The sequence below is a fragment of the Lineus longissimus genome, chromosome 4 (genome assembly GCF_910592395.1).
Source record: "Lineus longissimus chromosome 4, tnLinLong1.2, whole genome shotgun sequence".
Classification (NCBI taxonomy): Eukaryota; Metazoa; Nemertea; class Pilidiophora; order Heteronemertea; family Lineidae; genus Lineus; species Lineus longissimus.
The window spans coordinates 4,452,301-4,465,631 of NC_088311.1; the positions used below are offsets into that span (position 1 = coordinate 4,452,301).

General features: G+C 44.8%; 2 protein-coding genes across 5 annotated transcripts in view; one reads left to right on the top strand and one right to left on the bottom strand.

The window, feature by feature from the left end:
* Positions 1-763: 763 nt before the first annotated feature.
* LOC135487112 (uncharacterized) lies at positions 764-7,826 on the bottom strand. 2 transcript variants are annotated; one of them, XM_064770497.1, is made up of 9 exons: positions 7,517-7,826; positions 6,589-6,751; positions 6,062-6,249; positions 5,715-5,826; positions 5,093-5,318; positions 3,366-3,514; positions 2,932-3,072; positions 2,318-2,473; positions 764-1,830 (listed from the first exon to the last, which is right to left on the bottom strand). In XM_064770497.1, the coding sequence occupies exons 2-9, from the start codon at positions 6,686-6,688 to the stop codon at positions 1,379-1,381; spliced, it is 1,524 nt and encodes a 507-aa protein (XP_064626567.1). In that variant the 5' UTR covers positions 6,689-6,751; positions 7,517-7,826; the 3' UTR covers positions 764-1,378. The 2 variants fall into 2 exon arrangements, with proteins under 2 accessions (XP_064626567.1, XP_064626566.1); XM_064770496.1 differs by lacking the exon at positions 7,517-7,826 and adding an exon at positions 7,163-7,251.
* A 3,174-nt stretch (positions 7,827-11,000) lies between these two features.
* The window catches only part of LOC135486023 (VWFA and cache domain-containing protein 1-like), a 29,688-nt gene continuing 27,357 nt past the window's right edge, over positions 11,001-13,331 (top strand). For all 3 annotated transcript variants that reach the window (XM_064768476.1, XM_064768477.1, XM_064768478.1), the window contains exon 1: positions 11,001-11,524. In XM_064768476.1, the coding sequence (XP_064624546.1) occupies positions 11,150-11,524 (375 nt within the window). In that variant the 5' untranslated portion in view covers positions 11,001-11,149. The remainder of the gene's footprint in view (positions 11,525-13,331) is intronic.

Genomic DNA, 13,331 nt, shown 5'->3' on the forward strand with positions numbered 1-13,331 from the left:
TATGTGAGACACTATAGGCCTATGTTATCTCCCAAACCTCCGATGTGAGACACCATGTGATCAAAAACCTCCGATCTGAGACACCATGCACCCTACCTCCGATCTGAGAAACCAAGCACTCCGATCTGATAGGCCTATGTGACCATGAGGTCCAAAACTCTACACCACCCCATTGAGGAGTCGACAATCTGAAGAATCGAACAAATGACCTATTAAAGCACTACACCATTATATTGAATAGAAAAACAAAATAATCGAACCCTTGACACTAACCGCACTACACCACCCCTTTGTAGAGACTCTCTCCCAACCCATTGCGTCATCCTAATTTGGTATCGGGCGACAGGACGAGGTCGGGCCGATTCAATGCGTCCGGAGTGTACCCCTTTGAGGATCTGAGGAATCACATGGATCACAATATCGAAGAATCATAAGAATCGACCCCTTGACCAAACCAATGGAATCGAACATCCCACTCCCAACGATTGTCGAAAAACTGTCGGTTACAACGGATTTCAACAAGTTATATTGGTAGCCTACATGTAGTAATCCTGAGGAAATCAGGGGTTAATGTTCGCTTCTCCGGCCCCCTGATTTCCTCAGGATAACATGTAGGCCTAGTAGTTTTAGCGGATATGACGCACTTGTTGCTGGTGCAGCATATCTCCCATCGGAGGTGTCTCGACATTGGAGGTACAGAGTGGACGACTTGACCGCCTGAATTTCACGGAAAGCCAAAGATAAAAAAAACATCAAACAATAATAACATTTAAATGCATTTTATTAACATCATATATATTAGAACACATGCAATACTGACACGAACACTTTTACATAAACTGGTGACAAGTTTAATTCAAATTCAGGCAAATACATGTTGTATACATATAAGAAAGGATCGCTGCAGAGGTCATCGATGATACAGAAAGCAATGGTGCAGGTATCCCCTAAACTCCCGAGGCAGTTAATTTGTCATCCCATGAAATACAATGTACTTCCTTTGTGATCTGGATGTTCCAAATACGGGAAGTGTGGTGAGTGGACGATTAGCTATCGGATGCTGCATGCTGCAATTTTACTAGCAATGCATTCCCCGATCCTGGCATTCCTTTTCACACATAACCAGACAAATGCTCGACGTGATTGGAATATTCAGATATGTCATGAATATTTCAGAATGTATTCTACATTCGGTAAAGGGGAGAAACGTGGTCGGCCGTCCACTGTCAGCCGGGATTGCCCTGGCTCATGTCGATATACCGGGAAAACTACAAGATTAGTGCTAGGGGAGACCACCTCAGCTCAAAGTGATCAGTTCTTCCAAAAGCTGATTGATTACCGGGTGCCATGCCCCCATTTAGAGATCGGGTTGTATTGGTCAAACCACATTTGGAGATGGACTTGGCTGGTCACGGACAAATCTCATCTGGACACTCCCGTCACTCCGTGGCAAATGCAAACACAGCTGCTTCCAGAACCTGGCGATTTGTCGCGAGAAGTTGGTGTTGATGATTGTTATATTGTTCTGTAGGGGGGACTGCATTTCAAAGTTTTCCCTCCAAGTCAGGTACTTGCCAAGGCAAAGTAAGTTCCGTTTGGCATTCTTAGCAGATGTGCGCAAGACTTCAATATTTGTTATATTTTCATTTTCCTCCCATAATGTACGTTGAATGTTACCACGTTGGATGAAGATAATGTCCTTGTTGCGGTTATCACTGATGATATAATTGTGAATATGGCCGCACAGTGGATTGGTTAAGAAGTCCTCCGTTAGTACTATAATGATCTTTCTGGAATCTCTCAGGGCATCTATATACGCCCCATCGATATCTGAAATTTAAGAAAATGTAATCAGCACCGAACCACGTAGATCTAGGTGGCCCAAATTCCCCCTCACCCTTTGAGCTGGTTATCGGAGTCCAACGGACTTCATGAAAGAACTACGCCATCGCCATCTTCAGGGCAAGGCAGAAACTGAAAAGATGAATTAAAACCGTTTGGTCATTTCAGTTCCTACCTTGCCCTGAAGATGGCAATGGCGTAGTTCTTTCATGAAGTCCATGAGACTCCGATAACCAGCTCAAAGAGGGGGGTGGGCTACGCAGATCTGCGTGGTTCGGCGCTGAAGGTGTTTACTGACCAATCAGCTAATTGGTCATTTATGCGCAAACCGTACCTTCGGCATATCCGGGACCGACGTCTTAAGTGTTTGCAAACAGAAAACACCAGAGAAGATGAGCGTTCATAGAAAAGCAGTCGGCAGCCCTTTCTGACACCACCATTCGTTTCCGTAACTTCTCAAAGTACACAGACTTACAGCCAATATCAAGGTCCCTTCTTGGTAGAAATACGTCAAACTGTAACTCCCCTTCGAGATGAGGCATTAGGATCCGCTCTACGAAACCACTATCTCGCTGGGACCCGGAGTTGATCAGCATTACGTCATATTGAGCATCAGGAATAGAGCGGTGACCTTGATAACAGAGGAAAATTCTATAATGATGGGGGGGGGGGTTAGGGGGGCGGGGAGTCACAAAATCACCATTTTATAACACATGCGAGTTCACATATTACTGAATTTACAGTCGCTACATCGTTAACCTATCCTTCGATAGGTGTGACGTCGGTTTTTCAGGGATCCCTATTTCACTGATTCTATAGTGCTTCTATACAAAAGACAATTTGAGGAACCATGAATTTTCATTGGGTAAAGCAGACAAAAACTTCTATCTTTCAGCGTTCCCAAACAATGAGAGGAAACACTCAGAAACGGATAACACTCAAAAACGTGACGTTGTGCCAACCGACACGTTCCAATTCCCAGATTTGGGAATGTAAGGCTAAAAAGCGCCATAGTACAGAATTCATTGATACCTGATCAATATATTTTTAAACCAAATATCACTTTTAGAATTTGTTTGATATCCTTACCATTGAACGTGTGACAAAAGAGTAAGATGTCAAGCCGGAAGAACCACAGAGTAAAGAGGAGTACGACAGAGACACCAACGATGGGTCCGATCACTTCGACGGACGTCTCCAGGATCCTGTCATCGGTAGTAGCCTTTGGAGCTGAAGGAAGAAACACGTGGTTCACATGGAGTACACTCCGGTCGGCCTCGTTTTGTCGCCCGGAGATCCAATTATAATGCAATGGACTGCCCCGGGAGTCTAACATGGAGAGGCGTACGGGTGGTCTGTATCGAGCCTTTGCATATTGTTCCGGCGGTAAGGTAGTTTTCTTGCACTGTGGACACTTTCAATATCTGGGCAAAACGATATTATAATACTTAGCGTTCGTGCTTGATAGCCAATGTCATCGGAAGTTAATAGCGCAATGCCAGAATTGCCTATGATTCGCTTACCAGGTCCAGCTTTCAGTTCTATCATTCTGTCCACCTGCGAGAAACCATCATACGCTCTGCAACAGTACATGCCAAAGTCAGCCTCAGTTACGTTTGTGACGTTCAGGAAAGCCTCATACAGCTTAAAAGGCACCTTGGGATCGTAGGGTCTGCAAAGTAAAGTGCTCCAGCCATATACATTTTGTATATCAGTTATCATTCCACATTGTCGTCACCATCGCAGCATAAGACTCACGATCCCAACATCATCATCATATTCCGTAGCCGATGGACTAAGTCCATTTTCCTTTGGCCGATTCCGAACGACATCGCCAATATTTTATGATCATTATTGTAACTTTTCGTTCTCAGGCTACACGATACTCTTTGACTTGGGGTACTAAACGAGATTAATGCATTCTTGATCTTCATTTTCCGTCTTGGCATTTCAAAAGGATTTATATGTAAAAACGTTAGCCTATATCTATATCATAATACTATAAGGCGGCTCGATAAAGTGCCATTTGGGGGTAGTGTTTCGTCTCGAAATTTTGCACGTTTGCAGGTGATATGTTATCCTGATGCAACGTTATGTTTTTTTTCGGAAATTTACTTCAGCGGAGCAGTAATGAGGGATTTTTAATCGGACACTGTCAATTCTCCTTACCACTCACAGAAGCCAAGTCATTGCTGTTTAGTTATGCAGGGGCTTAATCAATCACCTGCACTCCCTGTTGGGTGACTAACATTACCTGTTGAACGGCTGGCTGTAAGGGGATGATTGGAACAGCCTGTACCTGTTGACCTGCTGAACCCAGGTTAATGTTATTTTCAATCCACGATTGCAGGTCACCTGATCTTCAAGATTTCGCGGGGAAAGAAATTGTAAACAACCGCATGTGTGCAGTTCAAATGTAAACAAAAACGTATTTTTGGCACTTTTGGTTGCTGGACTTGGGTTTTCCCGCAATAAGGAGCTGGGGTCAAATTGATGGTCTATTGTATATGGGTGCTGTATCAGCCAGAGCTAGCCCTTGATTATGAAGGGATTTTCAAATGAAGGTTACCATGGTCTGTTTATGTGCTCACCACAGCTTTCAATTGATCTGAAGAGGCGCGCTGAACCTGAAATGGCCTTATCAAGGAGCTGCTCACGGTGCTGAACTTCTAGCTTGCCTGTCGAGTAAGTGCCTTGCCCGAGACCTTACTACATGTAGGAGGAGCACGCAATTTAAAGTTATAGTAGTGATAGTGCAATTGGTTCGAGCCATTTGGAGGTCGACATGTGAAGGCCTATCTGGGTACTCCTTCTCCGTATAAAAAGGCGCATATTGCTGACTAAGGAACGAGGCATTGCCTCATCATCTCTATCGGACCAACTGATATACTTTTATATGCACGCATACAGCACGCCACAGCTAGGTCCGAGTCTGTGGACAAATGGTTGGTTTAATTTGTCTCTTCGATATGGCTCCTTTGATATTGCATTAGATTTTCATTGCAATTCAATATATTCAAGGTATAGCCCATTTGAACCTGCCTGCGCCACGGATACAATGCTAGTATACATGTATAGTGCCAAAAGGGTAGACAATCTTGTCGTCCCTGGTGACGTCCCCCGAGTTCAAACTTGCAACTTTTTGAGAGATGGTATCACCTTGCCATAAAGTATGGAATTGGGGAGTTTCGAGAGGGGCCGGGGTTGTCGCCCGATCTGGCGAACTCGCCGTTTGGTGATCCTCTCTTACCTCTTCTTTCCTTGGGGACCGATTTGTTTATCTGCACAGTAAGTTCTGTTGTATGCCTTAAACCATTGGAGAGTATTCAATGATTCACCAAAGGGGTCACTGCAGTTGGCCGGACCGAATGACGCCAGACAGTTCGTACTGAAGTCGGACCCAACATAATGATAATTGATCTCTTGGCTTTCGGTAGGTTTGCCTATTTTTGGTCGGCCGCCACAAACTGAGCAATCTGAAGATAAACAGCACAGAATACTATCAGGTTGAAACTTCCGGAAGCCGGTGTAGCAGTCTAAAATGTCACCTGGAAAAATGTGTCCGTCCGTCCCTTGTTAATGGTGACGGATTAGAGTATGGTTCTATAGAGACCACGACCCTCAATGCTCCTGGGATTAACAGCGAATAGATTGTCCCCCCCCCCCCCCCCCCCCGACACTCGATCCTATAGAACATTTCATACGTTTACACCTGAGCAATAACAAGACCATCCTGAGAAGCTCACTTTATGTTAGCTTATTGAAATAGGCTCGATATACCCTAGGGATGGAAGGGCTTAGTCGAGCTCACTTCACATGTGACGTCGCTCACTTCCGAACAGCATGCAGCCGCCCGATTGCCGGCCCCTTACCATCAACTAAGAGATCATACTGATGTGAAATAGGCAGTTCGTCAGTATTAGAAGAAACCACACATCGGTATTGTCCCTGATCACGTAACGACACCTTCTTGAAGTAAAGGTGCTGAAAATTTTTAAAAAGATGAGAAGTATAGGCCCCTAAGGATGCAGTCGCATGATGCCTTAAGATGTTCTGTGCTATCAATTTTTCAACTTTATCCTTGTATCGGGCGTTTGAGAGCATATTTTGGGGGGGGGGGGGGGTTAATGGTGTTTGAGAAAAATATCTGGCGCTTGGTTTACTTTTTCACGTTTGAAAGAAAAGAGATGAGGGCCTCAATAATGTAACATCGGCCTACCTGGTCCCCAGAATCCATGTAAGTGATTGTATCGGCCCAGGGGTAATCGTCCCAGGTCGATGCACCCCATATCCACCTGCTCCAAGTGATCTGAGAATACCCTTCAGCACAGCACCAAATCGACTTCAACTGATTCGCACATTCGTAAAGGGTGTCTCCCATTGGCTTGGTCCAGTTCAAGGTGTTTCCTGAAATTTTCCGATTCACACGAAATTAAATAGAAAAATAAACGATCAGATCGTTCCGCTGATTACACTTATTGGATTTTTCCGCTTTGAAGTATGAACAAGTCATGATCCATCATGCCCTAAAGTTACATAGGCATAATCATTTACGGCCCGGGCGGACGCACGGCCGCCGCAACCTAGACTCCCGGACAGTCCATTGCGTCATCCTAATTGGGCGACAGGGCAAGGCCGGTCCACTGGGACCGTAGTGTACCGCAACCTGGATAGTATTTGAAGTTATCTCCCCCCCCCCCCCCCCGAAATTTTAGGATGAGGCAGGATGAGTTTCCTTATACTTACTGCTGGTCTCAGGACAACTAGATTGCGCCGGATGAAGGATGCTTATCAGCGAAAACGCCAGGGACGCTCCATACCTCCAGATGATACAAATGCCCCCCATTGTTACCTCGATGGACCTCACAGATAAGAAATAGATATGAACTGGTCATGGGATCGATGCCACCTGAAACAGAAGAATATTTTATTAGTTGATTCCAAAGTACAAAGTGCTTTTTCCAATGCGTTCATGTACATTGTATATAGCATATACCAATTAAACTCTTAAAAACGGTTTCCGAAATTCGAGACACGATTATAAAGAAGGAAACCGGAAGACCGTCAGTCAGTTAGTTCGCGGTAGACACCTATTCAGTCCATTTTGTCAAACTGCTCGTCCTATACCGGGCGAACGGACGAGGCCGATCAGGCCCCACGGGTGGAGCTGGTTGGCCAATGTGTCGGCACGAGGCGGACGACAGTATGGATATGAGTATATATGAGACGGTCATTCAGACAGCCTCTGTCAAATGTAGACCGAACCTGACATGAACATGCTGAACGGTATTTGGGCCTGCATGAAATATCCAACACTTACCGGTACCCACCTGCCAGTACCCAGTGGGTTTCTGAATAAAATTTAAAAGTAACTAAACGCCTTCATGTGTCGTCATTCCAGTTCAAGATTCCCTGAACAACGCATTGTAGGCCTATATACGTAAAATCAGGTCGAGTATGTGATTTTTATCAATCAGGAAATCGGGGCATCTTGGATCTGGGTCACCATATACGACATACACCTCCCACAGCCACAGGCACGTGAAAGCGCCCCCCCCCCCTCCCCCTGCGGGGAGGGGGGCTATTGAGCTCTTATTTCCACGTGCCTGTGCCTCAACCACATAACTCTTCATTTTACGCAAGTGATGCATGACTATAGGTTAGCTTCACCTACCACTGCAAGAAAATACGAAACACCAGAAATCGACAAGCTACACACAATCCGAGACACAGCCTTATTCTCGGCAAGAAATATTGTTCTGGTTTAGGACCCGGCTCTCCAGGCCAGCTACACTCTGAATCGGACGCAATGGACCGGCCTCGTCTTGTCGCCTGGTGTATCGAGGAAGGGCGCTAATTAAGGATGATGAAATGGACTGCACAACAGTAAGGCCAGCTTCGGTCAGCTGAACATCACGAACTGTGATCACGATCAGACGTGTCCTATCTGCTGATCCAACTGGTCACGGGTCTCACCTTCCTTCCTTCCGGCCCCGATCGCGGCCATATCATCCATCAACTTCCCCATTGCCGGTGTGTCCTAGGATAGAATGCCCGGGAAACAAAGGATTCTATTATGCGCTTCAATCTCTAAGCTATTGACGGTCAGGGTCTCAATAGAACCATATTGCAGAATACAATAGGGCCGGACACTTTTTCCAGGGGGGTAATTGTTACTGTTACACCGGCATGGTCGCAAATCAGGGGCTAATTTCCTCGGATTTCCTCAGGATGCAGGATGGCCCAACCCCTACCCTATTTAAAGGGACAACTTGGGCATGAGATATTATGACTTCCAGTTCCAGCAGGACCATGACTTCTCAGAAAAGGATTATTTTACGTATGCTAACAGTGGGTGTGAGTTTGTTAGTCGAGGGGGGGGGGGGCTGCGGCGGCTTTTGAGCTCTTAATTTCACGTGCCTGCGTCAACACTTGTGATTTTTTTTATCAGAGATCAGCGTTAACATAACATAACATAACATAACATAACATAATTTATTTCTCTCCAAAAAACCCTTTCGGGTATAAGAGGTTACATGATTTAACATTTACATATGGTGGACCAAGCTGATGAATTCTTTACAAAAACTATGAATATTGTCTAAGTTTACCCGGGAACATTTTGTCATAATGCGATGGAAAAATTCATGATAAAAAACCTGAGGTAATTCTTTTAAGTTTGGAAACAACCTTACTCGCATGTGACGGAAATACGGACACGTAATAAAATAATGAAGTTCGTCTCTTACACAAACCTGGTCACAAAGACCACAAATATTTTCTGCAGTTTCATTTCTATACATTCTGGTTACTGTTTCTGGGAATTTTATAGATCCAGTACGAAATTTACAAATACTGACCGTTTGATATAATGGTAATTTTTTAACATAGGGCTCCATATTCAGGTTTTGTTTAAACATTCTATAAATTATACATCTGAAATCGTTATTTACCTCGTTTCTCCATAGTTGTTCACACTGGTCTCTCATTATCTGTTCAACTACAATTTTCAGTTCTCGTAGGGACAAAACCTCGGGAGTATACCAAATTTGAGTGAGGCCACAGCCGTCTAGAACAGTTAGTGTAATACTACAAGTGGTGGCGCATGGTGGCAAGCAGGGGCATTATCCTCCTGGCTTGGTAGATTTTCTTTTCCAAACAATTCAGTGGGACGCGATGATGTTTACGCAGAGTAGCCACTGTTAGGTTGGAGATTTCGTCAAAACAGGGCCGAATCAAAGTGTGACGATACCCTGGGGCGAATCGAAATGCATTAAACAACAATCTGCATCGCTGCCAGAGATTATTTTTCTCTTTCCGCGAAGAAATCGTGCTTTGAACTGGCAAAATTCCGCAAAAGATTTTCCGTCTGCTGACTTTTCCGTACTATATACCCCCCCCCCCCCACCCCACCCCAACCCCAACCCGGCCCACCACCACCACCCAAGTCTTCTAGCTCACCAGCCCTATTAACGAAAATGTATGTACAAGAATGTACACGGACCCTATCGCAGATTTAATTGCGTCCGGAGCCCGCTCCTGGCTCCCCTGCTGTTGGCCAGCCATACTACATAGTACGCACATGAAACGTCCACACAGGAGTAATGCAGCGAGAATTTGTACTGCATATAAGGGTCCTACCCAGTAAGTAACTTCGGAGCAAAGAGACGCTGTGGCCGGCAACGGTCGGCAGTACCATGTTTGGGGTTCATGGAATAATTCGTCCCCCGTTCCCCCCCTAACAAGGGGGATAATTTCCACCTCACAATGAGGCACTTTTTAATTTTAAGTAATCGCGTAGTTCCACTTTTTTAGCTCAGATGGCGCCAACTGAGGTCCTGTCAAAATCATTGGCCTACCTGAGGCTGATGAGGAAACTCACGAAACTCTACAAGGTGGCCCAGAAAGGTTTTCCCTTGAAAATTTCCACCACAAGACGGGGTCATTTTTTATTTTAAGTAATCGCGTAGTTCCACTTTTTAGCTCAGATGGCACCAGCTGGGGTCCTGTCAAAATCATTGGGCTACCTGAGGCTGATGAGGAAACTCACGAAACTCTACAGGGTGGCCCAGAAAGGTTTTCCCTTGTACAATAGAATTATATTGTGTATCCATTGTGCGAGGGAAAATAATTCTGGGTCACCCTGTAGTACATGAACTTGTCACCCTGTTTAAAGACATCGGAGCGAAAGTGAAAAACGAGGACATATTCTATTTTCCACCGCAACGGTCCGGTGTATTTTACCGTCGCTCTATATTGTTACCTGCAGAAATGACTTTTGGCCAATGAGACAGTAGTGCACCATATCTCTTCTGGATGTGCCCTCCCCTTCATAGCTCGCCATGTTGCCAGAGAGGGTACCAAGTCTTTCCTGGGTGTGCCATGCCCCTTCACTATGCGTACTCTGTCTGATCTAGATGTGTACTCTCCCAACGTAGTGCACCATGTTTCTAAAGGGTGGACCTATTGTCTCCTCCCTTTAGAAAAATAGGAAAAATGTGTCTCATTTTCACATGGTTAATACCTGATCATTTTCATAAAGGGATTGCATGACATCAGAACACCAGACCTGAAGAGACAGCAGAAACTGTAACAACCTAGCATAACATGCTGCCACAACCAGACCTGATAATACAGCATATAATGTCACAACCAGACCTGATCGACAGAAGATGCTGACACAACCAGACCTGATGAGATTAATTGGAGATGCTGCCACAAGGAAAACCAGACCTGATGAGATTGCAGATACTGTCACAACCAGACTTGGCGAGATAACAAATGCTGTTACACCCAGAGCCAAGGCCAGGGTAACTCGAGCAGATCCATCCAGATCCATCCATCTCAAAGCAGACCAATGAACGAGATAGCCAAGATCAATTCCGTTCATGTTTTGAAACATGAACCTATAATGTGACCAGGCCAATAGGAAGGATAGAGGCCCTGAGTGCCCTCAGGTGGAGTTCACACCAGATCAGGACATAGGCACAACCACGGCAAATGGGAGGTTTAATTTTGTGCCCCAATCGGCCCTGCCATCTAGCGGTGAATTAGTTCACTTGCTAATTGAAAAATACGAAACTGTGGGTGAGTGCCCCTTCGAATCAAAGGAGAACTCCGTATATTATGCATTCAAGCTTCATGCCTCAGGCTGTTAAAGCCATCAAATTTTCGAGCAGAATGCTCGCCGTATTTGTGCTCCCTAGCCGCGGATTTTCTATCTCAGAAATCATGGACGTATCGAAATAAGTGAAGAAGGTGACAGATATTCTATATAGACTCTGAAAGTGGAGTAATCAGGGTGAAAATGCAACACCAAAATCGGTGTTTTGCAGTTCACCTTTTCAAGATGGCCGGCCCTTCTTGTTGTTGTTGTCTTGGCCGATTTCTAATTGTCATTTTGGTGACAAGCTCGCTGAACTTGCCGATTGATGCGGCAAAAAAACACTCCCGTCGGACTAGGGACTTAGGTGTGTCGGGTATGGTTCATTTCAACAACCCTAAATTGTTAAAAGATGCCGATCGCGACCTTTGGACTGACGATGACTGGCTCAAAGACAGGCGACAAGAAAATCTTGATCCCAAGAAAATTGGAGGGATCATAATCACTAAAGAAGCCAGAAGGCTTTCTCTGAAGCTGAAAAAAATTACGAATGAAGAGCTAGGAGTTACTGCCATGCAGGTAAGCACTGTTTTAGGGTGGCCTATCGCTAACCAGCTATAACCGTGAGTTGACGATTTGTTGATGAAAATGACAAAAGCCTAAAATAAACAAGCAAGAAGTTTGAAAGTCGAATGCCGTATTTATCATTTCCAAATGGACTCCCTCTCACTCCTGGACTAGTCTTTTTTTGGAATCCCTTCCATATATTATTATTTGGATATGTCCAAATGTCGACTGGCGATTTGAGTTAAAAGCCACAGGAAGGTTGAGGATGTCATTTGTACTATAGTAATACTAATATAGGGGTAGTTGTAAAACAAGAAACACAGAAACGAAACAGAAACACAGAAACGCAGAAACGAAACGCAGAAACGAAAATCAAACGGGTTTTCATAAAAGTTGGAATCAAGCGGCACGCCGATACTTTCCTTGCCCAATCCGTTGTTATTGTCGTTTAAAAGTAAAATCTGAGGTTGGTGGGTTGCGGCCAGCCGGAATGCAATAGAGTTGTTGAGGGGATACATGGAGCAACTTGGGGGGGGGGGGGGAGGGGGCGGCACGATATGGGTGAAGTCTTTTGAGGTGGTGGTGTAGTACTTTGGTAGGTTCGATTCGATTCCTACAGCATGTTATTTTAAATGAAGGTGCAGTGCAACATCTTGCCTTGTAGTGTTCAATTTACATGAAGTACCAGGATCATCCTACAAATCCCGTCTGATGCAGCACTTAATGCAAGGTACGGTACCAGTACATGGGTGAATCATTTCGACGTTATGTGAGACGTGAGAGACCAATTTTGGCGACTAGAATAGAGTAAAGTGGGGGGGGGGGGGGGCGGGCACTAGACTTGGACTTGGAGTAACTCAATCTTGCCTGCCCAGCTGCTGCCTTTAAATAGTCCCTTTAAATATCTGTTTATGTTAATGAGGTTGCAGTAGGGAAGTTCAGCCTAGTGTCGTGCACAGGCCATGGAATGTACAAAAGAATAGGACTCGCTATTCGAAGGACTATTTTCTATTTACGCCGTGTAGTACATACATGTAGTGTATTGGCACGATCAAGGCCGGATGCTGCCAATCTGCGCACACGTTGATGAGGCTAAAAGGGGTATTGGGAAATGAGCATTCCTCCTTCCATTCCGACTGAATACCAGTTTTAGTTACACCCGCGTTCGCGGCCACAACCATGGCAACAAGATGGAGTCTGCAGACCAGAATTCGCCAGAAGACTGGTTTCTGCGTTTCGTTTCTGTGTTTCTGTGTTTCTGTTTCGTTTCTGTGTTTCTTGTTTTACAACTACCCCTAATATAGTAGGCCTATGTATGGTCTTATAGTTATACCGGTACATGATTTTCAGGATGTAATGGCTGAATGACATTGGGAAAGATGTCACGTCATGAACAGGGCTGGTTGCCAGTTGTGGGGAAGCAGGTGTGGTGGGGTAAATCCATGATGTAAAAACTTGCCTCACACAGTAACACATGATTCAGGCTGACTTGAGGTTGTGGCGAGGAAACATGGCAGTCGACCTCAAGCCGGCCTGAATAAAATGTGTTAGTATCATTTCCAAAAAGGCTCTATCTCTGTTCTGCCAGCCTCTATCCATTATCAAAGTGGCGCTGTGGATACATCAGTCCCCGTATCCTTTTTTCCCTCTCTCGATTAATGAACTGACAATGTCATGTAGGCCATTAATGTAAAAAACATCACCTTTTTAAAGGACTGGTTTTTTTTACCCAACCTCAAGTTTTGGACGTTTACATGTACCAAATGCAGAATGCTGAGTTGTCTTCAAGACCTGAATGTCAATATTGGAGTTGCATTTA